General features: G+C 34.8%; 1 protein-coding gene across 1 annotated transcript; it reads right to left on the reverse strand.

Annotated features, from left to right (window-relative positions):
- Window positions 1–640: 640 nt before the first annotated feature.
- LOC149623228 (homeobox protein EMX1-like) lies at window positions 641–21,049 on the reverse strand. The gene is made up of 3 exons (XM_089852320.1): window positions 20,260–21,049; window positions 6,200–6,372; window positions 641–2,916 (listed from the first exon to the last, which is right to left on the reverse strand). Exons 1-3 carry the CDS (start codon window positions 20,897–20,899, stop codon window positions 2,689–2,691), a joined length of 1,041 nt encoding a protein of 346 aa, XP_089708446.1. The 5' UTR covers window positions 20,900–21,049; the 3' UTR covers window positions 641–2,688.
- Window positions 21,050–25,255: the final 4,206 nt, after the last annotated feature.

Below are 25,255 nucleotides of genomic sequence, written 5' to 3' on the forward strand. Positions count from 1 at the left end.
AACGGGCAACGCTGCTAAATAATACGCTCTTTCAAATTAAAAATAAAATAATCTAGATTAATTTTACCTTTAAGATGTATATAATCAAGGATTTTGGAACGTGGAAATACGAAATTGAAATCACGTGAAATTTCTAGTTTCTAAATCTATATATCCTTACTTGAATTCGATTCAATAATAAGATAACATATTTTTTTCCATCGATTTCGCTTCTAGCTATCTCAGTTAAATTTACCGGGTATGTCTTTATAGAGGCGCGTAAACCTTCGTATTTTTACGTATTTTGTCATACCTCCATGCGCAAAAAATCACGTGAATTCAGTTTATATAAAAAGCGAGATTTAATTCCTAAGGCGAATGAGTTATAAGATAGGCGAGCCCCCTTTCTTTGGCACGCGTTACCATCAGACATAATGTAAATTAGGTCTTCGTGATTTAAATTTTATACAGTATCATTAACTTATCAATACTTCTTTTGCCTTAACCCTAATTCTTTATACGTGTTTTTAAAATTAAGCAAGCTACAGTAAAAAAATTTCCGTATTTTAAATAACAATATTTAAAACCAGTATTAAGAATTAAATACCATTTTCCTATATTAGTTCAAACTGGCTTGGAATTATAATGAAATTGAAGCGTGTTTTTTTTTTTTTGAAGCAAAATATCATTTTAATAAATATACGGGGTTAATTTCATAAATGAAATACAATACAATCATCGCGTTTGATTTTAATTATTATTTAATCAGAAATTAATGTACATTATTATTGTTTGTTTTTGTTTATTTACACGTGCAGTAATTAAGCTTTTGTTTAAAATATTTCAATTTAATGAAATACGATTTTCGCAAGCCTCTGTGAGTATTAAATTAATTAAAGGAGGTTTTAAGTTTTACGGACGGCGCGGAGGATTAATTTAATTTAAATTAAATTATTTAATTAATTATCTAATTCGTTTTAGAATTTCTAAAGAAATAAGCTATGAAGTTTTGAAAATTAACCTAAAGCGTAATCTAACAGGTGTAAATTTAATAAAATATCAGTCTTTTTTTATCAGTTAACTACAGGTGATTAAGAAATTTAAAAATTGAGATCTTTTAAGTTCTCTACTTATTTTCAGTCTATTTATATATTTTAATGATAAATGCCCATTGCTTATACAAAAAACTTTTAATTTTAAATTTAAATTTCCCAAGCAATGCTAAAAAGTGTGAAAATGCTATCTTTAAACCAAGGGAAATAAATATTGGTCTGCTTTATCGCTTAGTTAGTAACTTCCTCATGATTGATCGAATTTATCGCTTAGTTAGTAACTTCCTCGCTCATGATTGATCGAATTTATCGCTTAGTTAGTAACTTGCTCATGATTGATCGAATTTATCGCTTAGCTAGTAACTTCCTCGCTCATGATTGATCGAATTTATCGCTTAGTTAGTAACTTGCTCATGATAGATCGAATTTATCGCTTAGTTAGTAACGTCCTCGCTCATGATTGATCGAATTTATCGCTTAGTTAGTAACTTGCTCATGATTGATCGAATTTATCGATTAGTTAGTAACTTGCTCATGATTGATCGAATTTATCGATTAGTTAGTAACTTGCTCATGACTGATCGAATTTATCGCTTAGTTAGTAACTTGCTGATGATTGATCGAACTTATCGCTTAGTTAGTAGCTTGCTCATGATTGATCGAACTTATCGCTTAGTTAGTAACTTGCTCATGATTGATCGAATTTATCGATTAGTTAGTGCTTTCTATTGGTCATCTTTTTTGATGTGCTCGCGATTGGTGCATTAATATTATTGGTCATTTTGATCGATTAGTTCGTAAAAATTGATCGATTCCCTTGGTTTAATTTAATTTGATGAAAAACTATGAATTTCAAAAGCGGTGAAAATGATTTAAAAAAAAATCAGTCTTTTTTTTTTTAGTCTACCATAAAAGCCGATTAAGTCTTAATAATCTACGTGATAAGTTCCTCTAAATAGCGCGTTGTACTTCTAGATACTTATAAACCTAGGCTTAACCATATTTTAAAACTGGAACTTTCATTTAATTGAAAGGTCCTCGCATTTTATCGCAAATCGATTGATGAATATCGCCTATAGGCTAAATTATTTTTATACAAATCACGTACCGTTCCTCAAAATATCTTTAAAAACTATAGACATCATCTTTTTCGCTAATATATTTATAATTATTTACAATAAATAGTGCGTTTTACGCTTTTTTCGCTGTAAACATCGAAATAAGGTACTATACTGAACAGCGTGCTTAAGCTTGCGCGCCTTTCGTTTTCGGTTCGAGTCGTGTCGGGTCCGACACAAACAAAATAAATTCGAGGTCGTTAGTTACTCGGAATTTTAAGGCTTAACATTTTTTAAATTACCGAACACAAAGTTCTGAGCAACTAAGGACCCCGTTCAAGACATTGTTCGCTTCTGTACTTACGTAAGGCGCCAATACCATCACCGTTCCCGCGCAAACATTTGCATAATCTACGTATCTAAAAATATAGTCCATTTTTTTCCTCACGAATGGAATTGGCGGGAATTATTAATTTGATCACGTGACGTTTCTTCAACAGTATTTTTGTTCATTTCTTGTTGAAGAAAGTCTTTATCGAGGAACGTTACTTGGGCAAAACGCGCGTTAAAGGTTGGCTTGAATTGTGCGCTGTTGCCTATCACGCGTCACAGCAAAGTTCTTCGTCGTCCGATTCATCTTCCACGAGGTCATCACCGTCTTCGTCGTGAGACCGACTGTCTCGACGTCTACCACTACCTTCCGGGTTAGATTCCGAGGATTTTCCTTCTTGAGAGTTGTCCTTGGGGGACTTTGAAGGGTCCTGGTCATCGTCGTCTTGTTTTTGACGTTTGTGTTTGGTTCGACGGTTTTGAAACCATACTTTGACCTGTAAGAGATTAGGTAAATTGTCCTTTAGAAACTGATGCGTTTTTAGGCTTGACTTTGAGTGAATTTACAAAAGTCTTGACCACATTCTACTTTCGTTTACCGACTTCTAACAGTATTGTATACTTCCGTACAAACATTTCGATTTGGTATCGATTCAGGGACGTTTTTGTTATGGGCTTTGATATTGGAGTTTGGGGACTGTCGAGGAATTTGGGACAGTTCTATTTTAGTTTATTAACTTCTTCTAATTGATTATTACATCAAAACGAGCGATACATCGAAGGCCTCTGGTAATTAATGACTGAAACTTGACGGCCCCAAAAAGCTGGCTTATCAAATTTTTATTATTCAATATTGTAAATAATTTCAAAACAAAACCTCGACAAGTTGGCACGCATGCACCACCACCGGGTAATTTTTTTCAACGTTACGAAGATCCTATTTATTATTTAGCAATATTTAAGTTTATTATTTTCCTCCATATATTTCCCAAGCCAAGAACAACTCGAAGAAAAATGGTTTCCTTTTTGCTCTTGCTGCCAGGTTTAATTCTATCGTCGTTAAAAGTTATCGCGAAATTTAATATTTTATGCTTTGGATTAAGTCGTAAAAAACTTGGCGAATAAAGAAATCTCTTTATGTTTCCTTTAAAAGGGTTTTCAGGCCGCCAATCGGATTACGAAAAAAAAACTGGTAATTTTGATGTGCTTTACGATTTAAACTAAGCTATTTAATTCCAGACTTAATTATCTCGAAGGCCAGTTTCGAATCGAATAGATTAACTTATCTAGTACATCCATTTAGCCTTATTCGTGCTTTTTTTTAATGAATTTGCTAAGCCTAATTTCATTATTTTTAAATTAATTCATTTGTTATGCCTAATTTCAGATCTTGGTCTATTCTACACGTTCTTGACTATTTTGAACGCATTATGAAGTTAAAACTCTCTTTTAAGCGCAATTAATGTATTTTTGAAAGGGATTGCTAAGCCGAATTTCATTATTTGCCCTTCTTCACGTGTTATCGTCAATTTCGAAGCATTTAAGAAGTTAAAGACCTTACTATTTAATTTACAAAGTTAAGCTTAGGACTTGGAAGTTATTTTAAACACCATTTAAGATAATTGTTTTAATCGAGGTTAATGCATTTATGACGCGAATGAAGCTGGGAGAATCATTACTAAAATGAATTTATATATTTCAAATCAGGTTAAACATTAGTATAGTAATAACGATTTGAAATGAAAATCTAATCTTAACTTGTCACGTAAAAATTCGATTTCAGAAAATAATTCCAAGTCTAATTTTGAATTTATTCCAGTCTGGCAAAATTGTCGCGACCCTCTACGGACGAATTACCATCTTTTAATTGACAAATGTGTCTTTAAAAGAAGTCACGTTTATCGCATTTTGTTTCGTGAATATTTGAATTTAACGTGAAACATCAGTGAGTACCACACCTTACATTTTATTATACGTTCACGCGAAACCTTTCAGATAATAATTAACATACACATAATGTTTAATATAATATCTATAATGATTCAAAAATAATTAGACTCAGAGAACGTGCTTTATTCCTAAAAACAAATGTTTTTAGGCGAAATATTGAAATTCTAGGACCTGTTTCATATTTTTTTTTTTTTGTTTAGGTAATTATTAGTGATGACATTTTTAAACTCTAATATCGCGTTTTCCTACTAAATTTCTGCATTATATAATTTAAATATTAGTTTTGTTGTTGAATAGCTAAACCACTCATCAAAGTTTAATATAGTTTCAAATTTCCAAAAAGTTCACCAAACTGGCCTCCGACAGTTTTGGGTGTTTTACCAAAACTGGTGATTTTATTTTCAAAGAAATATCACCCTTTTTTAAGTTACGTTTTTATTTGGTCCAAATCCTGTCTTCCCACCAAAATTTCTGACCTCATTAGCATTTTTAAATTAAAGAAAAAAAAAAGAAAAACTAATTTAGCAAGAAACCACAATTTTCTTTTATCTCAAGATCGGTAAAGTTCTTGGTTATTTAAAGGTTATTTAAACGATACAAGGGCGTCGTTTTTTCCATTTAAATGTGTGTAATTACTTGGCGCTATCTAAACAGCGTTAAACGGGTCGTTGCAATTTTCTTTCCCCCACCCTTGGGCGAAAAATTATTTAATTTCCTATAAGATTTTAATCGAGGTAATTAATATTCTTAGTATTGGGAATTCGCGCTAGAAGGGGCAATAATTTAAACCGAACACCAGAAATAAAAATAAATATTTAGAAACAAAATATCTTTTTCTGCCTATTTCGGGTTTAAAAACTAATTTTAATAATTTTGTTTTGCTCATTAGTATGTGGCAGCACACAATATTTCAAAATATACACTAATGCCGTTCTGCCTTTGGCATTTTTCATGAAGTTAGAATTAAAGTTTCTTATACATGCAAACATTATATTGTAGTTGTACGTATTTTATAAATTTTCCTTCGTGGGGACTGCCTATTGGAAACCGCATCACAGCGCACGCTCGCCTATTACTTGACCTGAGGTGAAAGGTCATAGTTTTATGTATAGCCATGAACCCTGGAGGTCTAGCGTTCGTAGTATAGCAGACGAACTATTTTTTATTCCGGCTGAACTTTGCTGTAAGTTAGGTCCTGCCAGGAGTGTGGCGCACTCCTGTAAGCCAAGCTTCTGGGCGGCAAAGTTTGAGGGAATACGACACATGTCGGCGATCCTACCCTACAGGTGCCGACTGCCCCGTGTCCGCCGGAGGTGACTTGACCCCCACACCCCTTCCGTCACCTCCCAAGTAAACCTCATTTCCTTCCCTGATTATTCACATACTGAAACCTGAATAATCGCATCCTTGTCGCGGACCCTTCTGGGACCCAATTTACATTGAAACCTCTTAAAAAAAAAAAAAAAAAAAAAAAAAAAAAAAGTTAGGTCCTGTGATCTTTTTTTTTGGGTGTCACGTTTCGCGTCAGGTTAATTAATAATTAAATTCCAAGTTTGGTTTGATTTCATTGCATTTTTAAGTGTTTTTTGAATGAAATGGGAATGTTTTCTCTAAGTATTGACCCAAATTCGGTGCCTATCTCAACTTTAAAATATCGAAAAGACTTGGTATGTCAGGCTTAAGCCTTGGCTACTTCTTGGATAACCTTTTGACTGAAAACAACTATAATTTAAAGGTAATTTTAAGTAATTAGGGTTGCTTCAAATTATGTAAATGAGTTTTCGTCAGGCAAAATCAATCAATTAAGCAAATTAATAGCGTTTAAATTACCTGCGTTTCCGTTAAACTTAGGCTCTGCGCCAGTTGTTTTCTTTCGGCTCCAACTACGTAATGATTTTTTTCAAAAGCGTGTTCGAGCTTTAGCAATTGCGATGGTGAAAATGCCGTCCTTATCCGTTTCGGCTTTCGAAACGGATGGAGTATGAAACCGTGGCTTTCCACTCCTGTTAAGAACAAATATAAATCAAATTCCATTAGTTTTGAAATAATTAATTTATTAGAATAATTTCTTGCCTCAAAGCGTAAATTTTTGAAAATAAATGATAGAAAAACCCAGGGAAAGCTCGATTGTCGCTTTTCGCAAGCGGTTCTGGTGGCGTACATCGTTAAATTAGCGTTAATTACGAGGTTAATCAAAGGGGTTCTCCGTTATTTAAATTAGATCCAAAGTCCGCTTTCGCGTGTTTTTTTTTTACAATTTACAATTAGGCTTAGCTAGTATAAATTAATCGTTGAGGATACGATAATAAAGGCTTCGGTTAGCCCCATTATTAAGAAGTATATAGTGTACGGCGTACCACGGAATTTATAAAGCCGGTTTTTTTCTTCTAATTTGCCATATAAGCGATCTCCCCCTACATTTAAAACTTGTTTAATCGTCTTAATGAACATTAGGGGGCGTTTCTGCAACTAGTTAGATTATCCAAGTTTCCCCTATCTCAATTATCTTCTTGACTCAACTATTTAATGAAATAAGATGGAGACTTTAAGGAAATGAGACAAAGTTTAAATTAAGAAGTTCATCAATAGAAGATTTTACAAGTTTAAATTCTCTTGCCAGGATATTTTGTCTTTGATATTTTCTTTATTTACTCGAGCCCTGACTGTTTTAAGCCCATATCAAGAAGCGATATCTAGTTTATTAGGGAGAAGGTATAAGCTGCCTAAGTATTCGTGCGCCACAGTCCGAGTCCCCTTTTCAAAATACAAGGGGTGACGTAAAAGGAGGCCGGGCTATTTCGTCTCTCCTCAGTCGGAGGATACGTAATTTTCATCATTCGCGTCGCGCTGACGTGAGTTTTTAAGAACCAATGAGATGCTGGTTGTAATTTAGAGGCGGAGATTAACTCCGGACCAACGTTTGGACTGGAGATAAAGCTAGAAATGTGGCGAATTTATACCTTCTCCGTAGTAAACTAGATATCGCTTCTTGCCCATATGGTTATAAAGTTGAGAAGTGGGGCTATAACATACTCAAAGGATTTCAGGCTAGAATTTTGTTTTCTTTTTTAATCCAAAGATCTTCTAAAATAATGAGTATATCAATTGAAACCATGTTTCTATCTACAATATTAAAGAAGATACGAGCAATTTAGTTTCTGTAATGGACACTACGCGTTAGGCTTCTCCGTGAAGCACTCACTGGGAGTACCCCTATTGGACGAACCCGTCAGGTGGTACTAGGCGTCCAATAGGGTGCTTCGCGCCATTGCGGAAATTTAATTGCTCATATCTTCTTTAATATTGTAGATAGAAACATGGTTCCAATTTGAGATATTCATTATTTTATGCGCTCTTTCGAATAATAAAGAAAATATTCAGAACAGAAGTATCCCCTTAAGAGTTAAACACTTCAAAGTGGAGGTTGTAAGGATTGTCTTTCGCTATGTTGCTTAATTGTCCGAACTCCCAATTGTTGTAACCTCGAGCATTAAGTATCGTTTAAAAGGTTAGAAGTCGGGCTATCAAATACTTTTAAGGATTTCAATAGGCCACTTGTAAAACCAGCGTACTAACACTTCATCATTCACAGGGTTGCCACGGAATTTTCAGAACCAAATTCCCTGACTTTTCCAGGTTTTCCCTGACCTTTTTCTTAGATTTTCCCTGACCTTTCTAGGTCGAAAGTGTAAATGTTTACAGCACGTTTTAAGTGCTTATAATTAAATAAACTCTCTACATTAAGTTTTCTTATGTATGTGTTGCACCAAAATGATTAAAAAACATTTTAACAATAAATAACAGTCTTAGACATATTTTAGAGAGCATTTACTTCACAAAAACAATTCTAGACATTTTTAAGGATTGCTCTAGAGTTTTCTGTGTTAAGACAGGATGAGGAAAAACTTTCATTACTCTTTCAATAAAGAAACTTTACCCACTAAAATAAAATTCCCTGACTTTTCCCTGACCTTTTCGGCCCATTTTTACATTCCCTGACTTTTCCAGGTATTCCAGGTACTGTGGCAACCCTGATTCATGGTTATGAAATTGAGAAATTATAATCAGTGAAAAAGCAAAGCGTGCCACAAAAATCAAATATTAACCTCTGATTTAAATGAGTATGGAATGAAATTTTTCAATTTTTTTCAATAACAAAAAGAAGTTTATAAAATCACTATCACTTTACGCGGTTATGTTTAGTTTTTTTGGGAAAACTTGAATCTCTCAGTGGAAATAATTAGGGTTTGAATGGCCGCGGGCCAAAAATTGAATGAAACTCGTTTTGGTTTCATGATCTGGCGTTAATACACTATCACACCTCAATCCCCTTTATGCGAGGAAGCCATGATAAAAAACTTAAATATCCTTTTAAAGAACCTTAATAGATTATTTCTTAGCTTTTAGCGCGGTTAATAGGCATAGCTAGTACTTGTTCGTAGGGCGGCCCAACTGCCTTTGAAATATTACAAAGAATTCGACGGGTTTTTCCCATTAATTTACGTACGATATTCGTTAATCGTAGCGATTAAGTCATTTAAACTCGGAATATTTAATTGGTTTAAATTTATCATTAGATTTAATATAATGGGGTAATCGTTTTATTTCTCATAGATTTATTATTTCATTTCATTTACATAAATCATTATATTTGCACAAATTCAATTCCTACCACGCCAATTAAATTTTGAAACATTGCCTCTGACCCTGTGATGTGTATTTGATCCACCGTATCATCCAGGTTCATTTTAAATCTATTCATTTAATTTAATATTAAAACAACCAATTTAAGCTAAGTTTTTGACCCACAAAATTAAAGTTGTTAAACGACTACACTATAGAGGATAATTTTTTTTTAAATACGATCTAAGATATTTAACTGTGGCTTTTAAAAATCCCCCAGAACCAAATTACTTTATTTAATTTTGTTTTTTCAAAATTTATTTGGTGATCGTTTTTCGCGGTTGATATATTTCTTCCAATTCTTATTTGGAGACAAAATCATGTGAGAAATCTAATCAAAATTAATCACAGGCGCAGTATTATGCAACGTATAACCTCGTAGAAATTAAAATAGTCCCTCGCAACAACTCTTGAATATTAAAATGCTATTTTTCAAGCTGTCAGGGATTTTATTTTTAAATTATTTTTTTTTAATGTCTTATTACACCAAACTGGTTTAACACGTAATTCGTAATGTATTAGTGGTGTATTTAAGATAATAATTATATACCTTTTCCATTAATATATATTCGATTGATTATATATCTGGGAAATTTATTCTAAAAGACACGTTAATTTATGCGTGAAATGAGGTTATCGCCAGTCTTTTATTGCGAACATAATATAACCTTGTCTCTCTCTCTCTCTCTCTTTAAGAACACACTAACTAAATTCTATTTGAAATTATTTAAATAAAAGATTTATCTGTGCATAAAGTGAATTAAAGAAATATCCAATCGAGGATTTAACAACAGGGTGTTTCTGAAAGAAGGTTTTGAACTCAATGCACTGTCAAAGCTGAACTCTTTTGAACTCGGGTGTACACAGAGATCCAGAGCGTCTACCCCCTTGGGCAGAATCATAATGTCATAGATAGAAGTTGCATCTTCGACTCAAAATCGATTTCCCAAAGAAAATCCCATTAATTTATGATAAACTTATCAGAAACACCCTGTACATACGAACTTTTAGAATTTTAAAACGATGTTGAATTTGAAAATCTCTCCTAGTTGTCGTAAAGATATGCAAATGTAACAGATTTAATTAAAAGAGTTATCGGAGTTATAATTTATCTCAAGCTAACCAATAAAAATATAGGGATAGATCCCTCGATCACGATTTTTATAGAGATAATGTTCAATGATTAGCGAGAAATTTATGTTTCATTCCTTGAAAAACATTTTTAGTTCATCCAATAATTGTACTTTGCTCTTTTGGGCATATATATAATTTTACCAGGCACAAATAATTTTTCGTTAAATGTCTTAATAATTACTTGTAAAATTACTAAGATTCTATATGGATAAAGTGTATAATTTTTATAAAAAAAAAACAAGTTGGGAAACCAAAATAAACCTCTCCGAGTCGAGACGAGGGTTATCTACCCATGCGTTTAAGAGGTTTTTCTAACATAATTAAATAAATATAATTGATATTATTTTTATGGTTAGTAGATTCATTAATCTCCCTTTTAAGAAACGTTATTCCTAAAATCATTTTAAACATAGCTATTGTTGACTATAGCGTATGCCCCTTATGGTATATCAGTTGGCCGATTCCCATTTCCCAATAAGGGATACGAAAACCGCAATTGCGTGAACCTTTGGTGGAAACCCTGCCATTGGGAGGCTAGGCGTTTCTCGTAACTCTAGCCGATCGCCGCGTACATCTTAACCTTAACCAAGAAGTGATATCAAGTTTACTAGGGAGAAGGTATAAATTCGCCACATTTCTAGCTTTATCTCCAGTCAAACGTAGGTCCGGAGTTAATCCCCGCCTCTAAATTACAACCAGCATCTCATTGGTTCTTGAAAACTCACGTCAGCGCGACGCGAATGACGAAAATTACGTATCCTCCGACTGAGGAGAGACGAAATAGCCCGGCGCCTCCTTTTACGACCCCCCTTGTATTTTGAAAGGGGGACTGGGACTATGGCGCGCGAATACATAGGCATTCTATATCTTCTCCCTAATAAACTAGACATCATTTCTTGCCTTAACGATTATAATGGAGTAGAAGTCAATATTGCTTTCTGCGAACGCGGTCCGGATGTAGTATATGATTTTGCTCCGATTTGCCAACTGCGAACGCGGTGACAGACAGACAGACTGAAACGTTAAGCGTATTACCTCTCTGTGACGTCCTCGTCACTCGGAGAGGTAAAAATACCTGATTTATGCTTTGACTCGTTTAAAGTTTTCCTGTCCTAGTCAGCTACAACTTGATAAAATTCTAAATAATATTTTTTCTCTCTTTTTTTAATTTACTAAAACACGTGACCCCTAAGGCGTTAAACCGATCATTCATTGCTCGTAAAAACTATAATTAAACCCAGATTAGTCCCCCGTATTAATTTCTTTTTCTTTTTACTCTTTACCGATTTTTAAGAAATAAGGTTATACCAAAGTATTTAAAATTTATAGATAGCAAATTTTAGGTCATTTTCTTTAATTTCGATAATCAACGCTAATCATGTTATTAAGTTTAAATTAATGTTTTTAGGATTAAATTTTGTAAACAAACTTTATCAGTCTTTCTTGAATCATGTGACACCAAAAACACCCGAAAGGCATTTCGGTATTTTTATTTTTAACTTGGCGGTATAATTAATGACAAGATTGATTATTTTATTTATATATGTACATTTAAATTATTAGTTTTAATTCTTAAATTTTTTAATTTGAGTAATTAAGGCTTAACCGATACCTAATATTTAGATATTCATGATTTAAATGAAAATATCATTTATTTCATAAAATATAATTAATTGGTTAATTTTTTGTTACTTGGCTCACCTCAATACGCCCTTGAATCTATCTATATTAAGACCATTTTAAAGGGAGGATGGAGTATTTTAAATAAGTAAAAAAATATCTCGGACTAACCTACGCGTCTCAGCATCTCAGAGTATAAAATTAATTTAAACTTTATTACTTTGAACTTCACAAACACTTTAAAAAAATAAAAAAGTCATTTAAACGCGTTTAGTTTCCGAGGGAGAAACGAAAGAAAAAAATGAATCATTAATTATCTTTCGGGGACCGTGATAGCTTAATTAATATTCTCATCCGGACTTCATTTTCGCGAGACTAATTGCGTTCCGATTGAATGGTCAAATCGGATGGATTTCCATTGAACCGAGTGTCGATTACGTTTAAAATTAAGCAAATTACCCACTCTATCATAGATTCTATATTTGGACTCGCTGCAATTTAGAGAAATATCGATTTGATTTTTTTTCCTCAATTAGTATATTTTATATAAGTAATAAATAAAGTTTAAGTTCACACCTATCTAAAAGAGCATCCCGGGTTGGACCTCGTTTAGTACAGGGTTCATACAACTTTTGGAAAACAAATTTCCCAGAGATATCCAGGTTTTTCCCCATATACTTCCCTGAATTTTCCAGGTTTTTCCCGTATATGGAGTATCCTATGGAGCAAATGTTAACGAAAAAGGGGTGGGGGCAAATAGGAATATTACATACTCAAAGGACATCCCCGTATCTCTAATAGAACCAGAGTTTCGAGTCTTCAAAGTTTAGTGTAATGTTAATCCTATGGAATGGGTATGAACATTTTGCTAAATTACTCCGCCCCTGTTTGTCGTAGCCCTAAGTTTTTAGTATGGTTGGATGGGGGATAAATCGGACTATTACATACTCAAAGGACATCCCCGTATCTCTAGTAGAACCAGAGTTTCGAGTCTCCAAAGATTAGTGTAATGTTAATCCTATGGAACGGGTATGAATATTTTGCTAAATTACTCCGCCCCTGTTTGTCGTAGCCCTAAGTTTTTAGTATGGTTGAATGGGGGATAAATGGGACTATTACATACTCAAAGGACATCCCAGTATCTCTAGTAGAACCAGAGTTATGAGCCTCCAAAATATAGTGTAATGTTAATCCTATATGGAGGAAATGTTCACGAACATTTTGCTTAATTACTCGGCCCCTGTTTGACGCAAATTTCCCTGATTTCCTTGAATTTTATTAAAAATTCATAATATCCCTGAATTTTCCCTGAGATTTTTGTCAACTATTTATTTCCCTGATTTTTCCAGGTTTGTATGAACCCTGTAGTAGTATAACCACTAACCAAATTGGAATTGAATTCGTGCGAACAGAAACTCCTCTAATTATATAAGGCATTTTTAGGAAGAGATGAAGTAATATTTTTTTTTTTTTTTTGATATTTCTAATTGAAAGCATTCAGACAAATCCAATTAGCGATCTAATGTTTGTACCCATTTTTCCCTCTTAAAACTTAGCGGTGATGCACTATCCACACTTAGCAGGTAAAGGTCTATATTTAATAATTATAAGAAAATTTGGTATTGAATATGGGTGTAATTTGAGGAACATCTGGAGATGATAAACACGGGTGATGAGGCGATATTTCACGGTTGACAACGTACCTGGAATACCTTGATAAGCCATGGATTTTTAAAATGTTTGTGGAATGTCGGAAAATTTTAAAACTGTCATAACAATTTGTCAAGATAATTGGTTCCTATATTTAATAGCAACATTCTAAACTTATCCATAATAGATACAAAATGTTTCCTCCCATATCTCGGCTTAAGCCTCAGTGCAGTGTTGTCAGGCCCTTTTGTGACGAGTCAAGTTGGTCAAGTACTGATTCGTACGGAACTTCTAACTTTTCTCTCCGCAATCTCTGGTCAACGGCCTGGCAACACTGGGGGGGGGGGACTGCAAAGTAACCCCTTAAACTAAAGTGGAAATTAAAATTTGTCAGTGCAAATGACTTGGGAAAGTCAGTGAATTTTTTTTAGATGAAAAATCCGTGGCAACTCTGAATACTAAATAAGTTTTGGGTGATGTTAATCAGAGTTTCGTAAATGGCATCTTAGATATTCGAACCACTAAGTGTATAAAATGTTGATACTTAATGGTGAACCATCCATTTAAAGTAACTATAACCGATGTAACCAGTTTCAAGTCATTTTCGGGTTTTTTTTCTTTTCTTTTAAAAATCCCCTATTTCTTCCTTAATACATTTTTTATTTCGCCCTTCTTCACCCTTGGAGGAAAGAGGTGAGATGGAGTAGTATTCTCTACCCCCGTCTCTGTACCCCCATCTACGGCAACCAATACCTCCCAGCATCTTCAGTGGCGTTTTAGTAGGGTCATACAGTGTCTTAAACATTGAAGCAGATTCGTGAAAACTAGATTAAATTTTAAAATAGCACGCTACGTGGCAGCACTTAACAATCCCATACTAAAGATTTCTATGGGAAAAATTCCTGTTTTTCATCAAAAGGTGTGATTAATTTTATGGAAATGAAAACCACCCTTAGCAACTTTATTTTTCATAAAATAAACTAATTTATGAATCTCTTTGAAATTTTAACCACATATTAAGGGCCCGAATTGTAGTTCTGTGGAATTTTTTCGAATGAATTAATACAATACAAAAAAAACTACATCCAAACAAAAAACCCTCCTTATACATTAAAAGCAGTATGAAGTCTTATCTAAGAGAGCTACCGCTCTCTCAGAATAGGGGCTTGCGCGAAGTACTCTGGGCATGCTCTGGGTGATTTTCATTGCCGCGCATGGCCCACAAACATTACTGCTCCATCTCATCTCTCTTCTCTAAGCTTCACCGGTCGGTATTTTAAACGCCACATTTTTGGCAGTGGGGCGTAACTTACATGGCCGCTAATGAAATATATTATTCTTACAACTTGCGCCAAACGCGCCTCAACCCTATACTTCAACCTTAAGCCTTTGCTTAAATTTAATGCCTAAAAAAGAGCCCTTTAAAATTCTATTGGAAATTGAAAAAGAAGTTTCATTTCGACGACGTCGATCCAGGAAAATTGTATTATTTAATTCCAAAATATGAATTATTTATCAAGCGCAGTTTATTATGAGTAGCTTTAAATTATTTCATTTGAACATCATTTAACTTAATCGAAGGGTGTTGTAACGGTGGCGGAGTCTCACGGTTTAAAGTAGTTCAATTAAACCCCTTACACAAAAACTCTTTATTATTGCGGTATAATTTTCACATTAACACTTGAGGTTAAAATGCGCCACTTGGGAGGTTTCTAAATTAAGATTTTTTTTAGTCTTTGTTCGTGCAAACATCGGAGAATAGACCTTTTCGACTTAACCCTTAGTATCGGACATACAATACAAGGGGGTTGATACATTGCCACCGTCTCTCCGCACTCCCTTGATACAAAATGGTTACAGCGCATGTGCCAAATGACGTGAAAGGCAAAGTTTTACCAACGTGCCTGTCCCTTTTGGTTTGTTGAAAATTTCGGAAAGTAATTTGCGCGTTTTCATAAAATAAGTTAAAATTGTTAAAATAAAATTTTTATAAATATTATTAACCATGTATAGATTAAGTGTATGAAAGATAAAATATCAAGTGCAAGTGAACGATAATAAAAAAACCCACCTAACCACTAAAAATACCTTAAATACAATATAACAAAGACAAAAACCTTGAACTTTCTAAATTTCTAAAGAGACCACCAACCCTTTAAAAGTAACCAAAATCCACCTTTGTATAAAAAAAAAGAAAATTTTGTAAAACAACCTTTCAACCTTTGTTAAACTGTAATCCTGGAGATCTTCTCTATCGAGCTAGCGAAAGGGGAACGTCCCCAAAAAAAAACCCAAAACCCCCAAAAAACACCATCAGGTGTCCAAAAACGACTGCACGTTTACCACAGAAAGTTCGAAGATGATTCGCTAGCTCAGGCTCAGAGAGAGGAGATCTTTATAAAATGAAAACTACCTTGTAAAAATTCACTAACTCTTTACCTTTTTGTCGTGGGAAGACCCGAATGGTCACCTGTGACCTGCCTAAGCGGGAAAATTATACCAAGTTTTTTTAGTTAACACCGAGTTGCTAAATAATTACCACGGAACTAAGTACCAATTAATAATAAAAACAAAAAATTAACTATTCATCCATTGTTTCAGTCCGGTGGATGGATTTAAAAATCAATTAGCTCTCCCACTAGCGCATTTCTACGTAGTTCAAGAAGCGATATCTAGATTACTAGGGAGAAGGTATAAGATGCCTAAGTATTCGCGCGCCATAGTCCCAGTCCCCCTTGCAAAATACAAGGGGGGTTAAAAGGAGGCCGGGCTATTTCGACTCTCCTCAGTCGGAAAATACATAATTTTCTTCATTCGCGTCGCGATGACGTGAATTTTCTAGAACCAATCAGATGCTGGCTGTAATTTAGAGGAGGCGGGGATTAACTCCGGACCTACGTTTGTTTGGACTGGAGATAAAGCTGGAAATGTGGCGAATTTATACCTTCTTCCTAGTAGACTAGATATCACTTCTTGGTAGTTACATCGAATTGGTCTATATTGCCATTTGGAAATTCGGTATGAACCCTGCGAGGTGTTGTGTACATAAATTTTAACCATGGAGTTATTTGAAGGAACGCGTTGCAAGTGGCAACTCATAAGGTTAGAGGTCAAATTCGATCATCCTTCTTCGTTAAACTAGCAGATTTTGATGTAGAGAAACACACATATTTGTGACCCCCTACTTAGGTACTGTATCATTCCGCAGTATGTATGTACTTTTGAGAATCCCAAACACTCATCCCCGTTCAAGCCAAAAAAAAAAACGTCCTTTTACGAAACCCCCTACAAACTATATGTATAGGATATATTTCTAGGAAAATAGTTTATTTCCACGCCTTTTTTTAACTCGGACTGGCATATTGGCATGCCTCTATTCATAGATCCTTCATTCCTAAGGTTATCTGTTTTGTCATCGCCGAGAAATAAATCTTTGGATACCTTAAAAGCGGGCCTAACTATTTCTCCATTGACACTAACGCTGTATAAAGCAGTTTGCTGCCATTTCTGTTTATTTAGGTTCAATATTAGTTTGCTCTAATAGAGAAAGTGTACGAGTGTGTATCATTTTTGAAATAAATGGGAGCAAAGTTGGGTTGAATTCAAATATTGGTGGGATGTTTACGTATCAGTTTGGCAACTTTTGCAAGGGCTATAGGGGTCATACCGTTAAACTAATAGAGTAGGGTTTATGTTGGGGTCCATAGGCGAGAACGTGTTTTTTTTCTTTCTTTACCAGGGGTCCCATTTTTGGGGGCCCATACCCAGGGGGTCCACTTAGAAAAGCAAAATCCAGGTATATATTCTTATTTATAATGTTGTTTCGCGGAAAATTTCATTTCAGTATATATTGCGGGGTTTGATGTCCTAGATAATTTTTGGCGTCACCTTTTTCTATGGAAAGACAATAATCTCTTAAATATAATTAACTCGTTTTTAATTAGATGTTTACGGAGATGAATTAAAATGAATTATGTTTAAGTCCAAACAAACGGCATCCATATATCTGGACTGCATCGACCTTAAAAATGCCTGGAGCCTCGCAAAATGACGCTTATACGTTTAAAGGCCGACTTCCAGCGAGAAGGGTTCTAGCGAACTGAAAACCGAGCATCGAGACTAACAATGGAGCGACCGTGCAGATTTTCGAATCCCCACTGGGTCAAAAGTTGGAAGGGTTCTAGCTAACTGAAAGCCGTGCAATGTCCAATGTGGTTCTAGCGAACTGAAGATACACAATAGAGAATTTCCTTCATTGGAAAGCAAAAATTCGAGAGTAAATAAATTTAAAAGGATTTCTATTGTTCATCTTCAGTTCGCTAGAACCACATTGCACGACTTTCAGTTAGCGAGAACCCTTCCAACTTTTGACCCAGCGGGGCTTCGAAAATCGGCACGGTCGTTTCATTGTTAGTCTCGATGCTCGGTTTTCAGTTTGCTAGAACCCTTTTCGTTGGAAGTCGGCCTTTAAACAGTGGGGGCAGAATGAAACAAAACTTTTAAGGCGAAGTTTAACCACAATCTTCCTCCCATTCACAATTAAGTTGTTTTTTGGGTTGAATTGTTTCTCATAATGTACAATATCATCCGAGACCGTTAATTTTTAGTTTCGCGCCAAATAGCTTCGGGTTATTATAAATATGGCCGTAATTAAACGTTTCTTAACGTTTTTTTTTTTTTGTTCTATCCTTAAGTTTGGTTTGATGATTTTATTTAATTCTAGATTGTACAGGGTGTTTCAAAAAGGTTGGTGGTATGAACGAAGTACAGTGGGTTCTATGGGAAATCAATTTTGAGTCGAAAATGCAATTTTGACACAAGGGTTACCCTTTAGAGAGTTTTAGGGATGACCCCTAATTTAAATTAGTATTGTCTGTTCAGTTTCTTACTTAAATTTAAGGGGTCATTCGTAAAACACTTTTAAAATCATAACTTGTAAGGCCGAAGAACATTTTCGACTCAAAATCGGCCATAGAATTTGACACTGTACCACCCTGTATAACACCGTTTAATTTCGACTATCACGAGGTTTTGGTAGACGTCATAACGGTGTCATCTTGTGTTTTGTAAAGACTGTTTTAGTTACAAGAGATTTTAGGTTAATTTTCCTCGATATAACCTTCATTTAAAAATATTATTTTGGGATTTATAATATATATGTTTTATGATGTAATGGTTATAATGATTATTAGAAGCGAAATTTATAAATATAATTGCTTAATGATGCTTAGTTTAAAGCATTTTCGTGTTTGACTCGAATTTTCTTAACATACAATCTTAGTTGAGAAATCGTGTTTATTAGGAGTTAGGTACTTAAGCGCTCTATTAGCGAAACGAAATCATTTTCTCGACTTCTAAATAACGCCTCCAGCCTGTAAACCTATAAGCGCGGATCGTTTTATGTTGTTATATTTAACTATTTTCTTTTATTTCTACCAAGAACCCATACGACAACTGAGAATAACCGAGAACCCCCTGCGCTGAATATAGCCGGGGATACGTAAAGGGAAAAATCTACAGCTCAATCCTATATTCCAGGTTGCTTAATGGGTTCTTATTTATACTCGAGAGGTCTTGGTATTACATTTATTGTTGATAAATACGCCCATTTATTTGATTATAGTTCATTATCCTAAACTTTGGCGAATTTACGCGATTAAAGCGCAGTTGATAGATGTTTAGTAAGGGTTTTATTTTTAAGCGCATGCACTTGTCGTTTGTACTATATACATTTCCGCTTTATGGGTTTCGATAACTATTATTGGTTAAATAATAATTATTCGAAGATTTTGATGACATCACCTAATGATAGAGATTTTTAAAACAACTCGAATATTTTATAAAAATTTAAATTATACCGCGTTTTGTTGGTATAAATTTGAAATTATTAAAGGACTAATTTTCCTAGAATTTTAATAAAATGGCCTTTTTATAAATTTTACTTCTAAAGTTCCCGTATTTATATCATTGTAATTTGGTTTTATCTAATGGGTTTTTTTTTCTCTATTTGATTAATATTTGACGCAATTCTCGTAACTTAATTTACTTGTGCAGCGCATGCACCTGTATCGCGCTCGTTTATGTTTTTCCCCCGATTCTAGTTATTTATTACATTGGGATTTTAGAAATAAATAGAATTATACGCTCGTACCTGGCGATGTACAGCGAAATATCACCTTACATAAAATCAGGTTGGCAATAACACTTTTTGACGTAAATTTCCGTTTTATTTTCGCGTCAGGCAAATATTATTATTATTATTATTATAGGTTATTATAATGTTCTTGATAACGTTTTTTCCCCCAATTAATTTAACAGTAACAAAAATATCATCAGATTAAAGTAGGCTTTTGGTTCTATAGCAATAGCGAGGTTCATTATTATCATAAGGCAACCAATTAACCTTGGAAGGGGTGAATTCCTTAGTCTGAAACCTTATTTATTTTATCAGTGTTTATAAATCTACCAGCATGCATTTTCTAAGGTCGAAAAATTCTTTTTCGCCGAGGGACTAATCACTCCCTGAGTCCCAGGTGCTTGTGACGTGAATTGCGCGCAACCCCCTGCATTTGCCTGTACTAAATCGCGTCGCGTCCGACGCTTGAATTACGCATCATTAGCGTAATGGTTTTAGTAAACGTTTGAGCTTAAGTGACTGGGCTCTCTCTTGGAGTCCAAGACCAACTTATCGGCGCAATAACGCGTCATTCATGCAATACACCAATTATTTTAACTCTAGGTATTCATTTAGGGCATGCTTTGTACGTAATTTCATGCGGATTATTGTTAATTATTGTTCTTACCCGGTAATCTTTGTTGGTGAGGTAATAGTCTATGATGTTGTCTAGCCAACAACCAGGGATATAACGCGTATTGTTCTCTGGCTAACATCAATTGGGAAACGGACATGGGTTGACCGGAGCTCAAGTCCAAAGCGTTGGCCAAATGGGACGTGGCGGGATGATGATGATGATGGGCACCGGGATGGCCTCCGTAAAACGGGGACATCCCGCTATCTCCGCCGTAAAATTGTCCGAGACCAGCGGCGGCGGCCGCGTGAACCGCCGCGGACATGGCTTCTCCGTAACCCATAACTACGGGAGATGAGGCGAAACTTTGCGGTGATGAGGCGTAAATTCCACCGCCGGGAGCCGTCGCCGCCGCCGATGAAACTGGAATAAGACGGGAATGAGCCGGAGGTGGACTCGAACTTGGCGGTCGTCGACGCGGTTGAGGACGGGGTAAACCCGGTGATGGTCCCCGGTCCGATTCGGGAGTAACGCTTCGAGATCGGACCTCCGATTGTATATTATTGTTATTCGAAAGTTTGCCGCTTAAATTATTCCTTCCTACCAAATCGTCGATTCTAAAACCAATCCGGCTGTTCATTTTTGTAGCCGTTGGTGAAACGGGTACGGCTAACGACGGAGCCGTAGGCATCATATGAAAATTAATTAGTTTAGTTAATTTACCTATTTATTAATTTAATATCTTTTCTTAGTATCGCGAGTAGGCAATTAACTATTAACGCGTCGAGGCGCGAAACATTGGCGACGACGATAATATATAAATAAAGTGACCATTTATTTTTTACCCCAAACCGGGACGGCTTGTAAACACTAGAAACAAACTAAAATTCGGATTGAAGTAAACACAACTAAGATTTTTCTAAGGGTTGATATTGTCTTTCTTATATTTTCTGAAGCACAGATTTGTTTATGGACGTCTGGTGATGATTTTAAGCAGGGGCGCCGATCATTGTTTTTCTCAGGCGGGCTGGGGCCCAAGGCAACACCAGGGAGCTCAGCCAAAAATTTTAATTCCTAATAGAAAATATGAATTATGATATTATTGAAAAGAAAGTGTGTTTTTATAGGAAATATAGTACTAAAAACCCTCATAGGTAAACCTATTTTAGCTTAAACTATGTAGAAAAATCTCAAAAAAACTAATCGGATTTTACTTTGAAAAGCAAAGCCTATTGAAAATATTATGTTTAAAAATTCAGAGCGAGCGAAGCGAGCTCCGCAATTTCGCTGTCTATAAATTTGATCTCGATGAAAGAGCTAAATTTTGATAAACTTGGCGCCTAACTAACTCTTTTGAAGGTTGTCGTTAAATACGCATTTGCGTTTAGGCATTTTGAATAAAAGAAGACTCACTCGTCACTAGAAAAACTACACAAGTCACCTTGACATTGTTCACAGATTTGAAGAAATATTTAGCATAATGCATAATTACATATACCACGCGATAATCAAAACTGGGACAATTTCCAGAAAACGGGACTTTTTAGTGTCCCGAGGCATTCTTCGGGGACACCGGGACAAAGTTTAACAAACCGGGACTGTCCCGGCTAAACCGGGACGTATGGTCACTTTATATATAAACAACCGCGCACGTTATTACTGGCATTTAAAAATTTGTACAGAACACAGGCTGGCGCGCGCGCGCTCCCAACTCTCCCGCCAAATTCCTTTTTCCCGCTTGGACTGTTTTTGCCAAGCCGCGTGGTTAGAAACGTTTTTTACTCGCAACTACTACTAAATGAAAACGATCGTTTTCAGCGTCAATCGGTTCCCCCCGAAACACCAGCGCACGTTACGCGTCCCCCCCCCACTCTATAGAATGAAATCCACCATCTATTAGCCGGTAAAGTATATTTTTCAAAGTACAAACGCCGTAATTTCGCGCGACCGGGGTAGAAAAAATTCGTACGCAAAAATCTTTATCCCTCTGTTGGTGGCTTTTGTAAACGGGGCAAAATTAGAATTTGGTGCTATGAAAAATAGTACTAGGGGGGTCGGGAATTGTAGTGTTATATAGTATAGTATATAGTCTATGGGGGAAACAAGGAGGGTTGATACAATTCCCAAAGGGGAGGAGATTTCCATCGGACGCAAGCAACAAGTAAAGCTTTTCAAAATAAAAATGCGTAAATGCTTTGGTAACGTAACGAGTACAAGCCCGTTTCGAATCAAGATAGATTAGGGTTCCAATCTTTCCCTATAATAGCTTTTTTTTTATTTCAAAGTGGGTTTTATCGCGAAGGAGAAATTAAAACGCTAGCGGCCTCTATCGGGGTTGTCGTGAATTTATAATTATCACTTGGCTAAAATTCATAATAATGGATCTTATACATAATTTTGGGGATTCTTTGATAATGCAAAAATCAACTTGTAAGCCTACTTAGTAAGTGCAAATGTTAGACAAGTATTTTTATTAACTCCATTTGTGTTATTTTACTGTTATAATCTGGACTTTCAAATGAACCATTATTTAATTTTTTTTGTTTCTAATAGTTCAGATTTATTATTTAACTTAAATTAGGATAAAAATAATTATTTATATTTAAACTTTTAATAGTCTTACACGACGCCTGTTGGGTGTTTTCACCCTGGGCATTGATGCTCAGCCGGAAACATAGTTCTACAGGGGCGTAATGTTAATCCTATGGAAGCCTTAGCCCCTGTAAGTTGGCATATCCTCAAAAAAATAATATTTCATTAATATTAATATTTTAATTTAAGTTAAAATTAGCAATTTAAGCCTTAAAAATATTTAATTTGACTAATATTTTAATTTAAGTTAAAATTTGCAATTTAAACCTCAAAAATATTTAATTTGACTAATATTTTAATTTAAGTTAAAATTTGCAATTTAAACCTCAAAAATATTTCATTTGACTAATATTTTAATTGAAGTTAAAATTAGCAATTTAAACCTCAAAAATATTTCATTTGCCTAATATTTTTATTTAAGTTAAAATTAGCAATTTAGATTATATTCATTTAAATAGTTAATACAGAATAACACGCTGTAATTATTTTCCAAGAAGTCTATTTAAACCTTAATTGAATTTAACGCGTAATTTTATTTTCAATTTAATCTCTTCGCTAAATAATTCTTAGAAATTATTTTAGACGATTTAAAAAGGATGCGAAATAACTAGCGTTGGAAATTTCCGTTAAAGCAACAACTTAACAATTCGGAAAAAAAGAAAAAATTGTCAAATAATTCAAATCCGCTTTCGCGGCGGTCCAAATATTTTTTTATTTCTTGACTTTAATGATCTTAGGCTTCGTGACATTTTTTTTTTCTTCAAATTCAATCCGAAAAGGGTCAAAATATCACGCGGAAAGACAAAATTCTTTGAAGCCAAAATGGGCGTATTTTGTTTTACACCATAGACAATGCGATGTATAATTTAGTTGCGAAAATCGTGAGAGAATATTATATAGAAATCGAAAAATAGTTTCTGATAACCATTCATTTTTTTATCGTAGGAATAATACTAATCAAATAGCTTTAAAAGGGATAGTCGCTTAATTAAATTTCTTTCATTTTAAATATTTGAATATATGAAAGTTTAGTAAGATACCGAGCTTTAAATTTTTATTTCAAATTACGTTTAACTGTCATTCAAGATAGACCCTGGGAGTCTAACCAAGAAGTTATATCTAGTTCATTAGAGAGAAAGTATAAGATGCTTAAGTATTCGCGCGCCATAGTCCCAGTCCCCCTTTCAAAATACAAGGGGGGGGGGGGACGTAAAAGGAGGCCGGGCTATTTCGCTACACTCTCCTCAGTCGGAAAATACGTAATTTTCGTCATTCGCATCGCGCTGACGTGAGTTTTCAAGAACCAATGAGATGCTGGTTGTAATTGAGAGGTGGAGATTAACACCGGACCTACGTTTGGACTGGAGATAAAGCTAGAAATGTGGCGAATTTATACCTTCTCCCTAATAAACTAGATATCACTTCTTGGTCTAACTATTTTAAACTTACCCATTTTGAAGTTCAAACTTTTTCCAATACAAATTTTATAAACAATGAATTAATAGTCCACTAACCCTTTAAGAGTTAAAAAATCTCACGAATTTCAAAATGTTTCTTCCCATTTTTAGTACTAATTTGAAGTTGGTAACGGCTTAATACAAAACGTTGCAAACACGTCGCGGCTCGCGGTGTTAAGTATTTCGAATAATTGTAACGGTAGTTCGTGATTCGAATTGTAATAATGATTAAGGGGCGATTATTCTCACGTTTAAGAATTTAAGACAACCTCTTTCAATCTGAATGTACAGGGCGGACACGTGAATTTCTTTCGTGTTAATAGTAAATTTTTGGTTTCGCGAAACTCCCCCAAAAAAACACTATATACCTTTTGGAGGCGCGAAGCTTTAATAGGTATTTCGGTTTATCCAATAAACTGAACATTGCGCGGTGAGCGCCCTAATAAAAGGCTAGCTCGTGTTTCGCCTTATAACCTGGCGAAATATATACCTAGTACAGGTGTTTTTTATTATACGAATTCATTCGCGGGGATACACGTAATTTTCGTGTAGATTTTAAAATTTATAGTCGGGTAGGCCGACCACTCTTTTAAAGGGAAAGTGAAGTGCTTCAAAAGTATTATTTGGGTTTTAATTATTACTAATATTAAAAGTTTATTAGATGCGTTCCATAAGTATGACACTTCGTAATTACTGAGAGCTAGTTCGAGAACGAGGCCAGATTTGACTTCACTTAGTTTTTGCAGTCTATCTGGCCAATTTTTTTAAACTCACTCAGTTTTTGCAGTCCATCTTCCTATTTAGTCTGCATTACTAAGCCTTTGATAGCGCAGCACCTCACCAGGCGTCGCTTTACGAGAATCTATGACGTTTAGCCTACGTCACTTTATAAATAGCTCTCAGTAACCAATGACAAACTTATGGAACATATATTATGAACTTATGCTAATAAGAATTGTTATTATTCTGTCTGTTAGTAACGCTTCAAATAGTTTGTTGAG

Source organism: Phalangium opilio, unplaced genomic scaffold (genome assembly GCF_054372755.1).
Source record: "Phalangium opilio isolate 3A_F unplaced genomic scaffold, DU_Popi_V2 ptg000113l_1, whole genome shotgun sequence".
Taxonomy (NCBI): domain Eukaryota; kingdom Metazoa; phylum Arthropoda; class Arachnida; order Opiliones; family Phalangiidae; genus Phalangium; species Phalangium opilio.

What these genes read in the sequence shown, in the direction of transcription:
- LOC149623228 (XM_089852320.1), bottom strand. Translation starts at nt 20,899, where the DNA reads ATGATGCCTACGGCTCCGTCGTTAGCCGTACCCGTTTCACCAACGGCT. An exon ending in TCACCAACAAAGATTACCGG is followed by an intron (nt 6,373 to 20,259) that starts GTAAGAACAATA and finishes TGTTCTTAACAG; the next exon opens with GAGTGGAAAGCCACGGTTTC. An exon ending in TAAGTTTAACGGAAACGCAG is followed by an intron (nt 2,917 to 6,199) that starts GTAATTTAAACG and finishes AATCTCTTACAG; the next exon opens with GTCAAAGTATGGTTTCAAAA.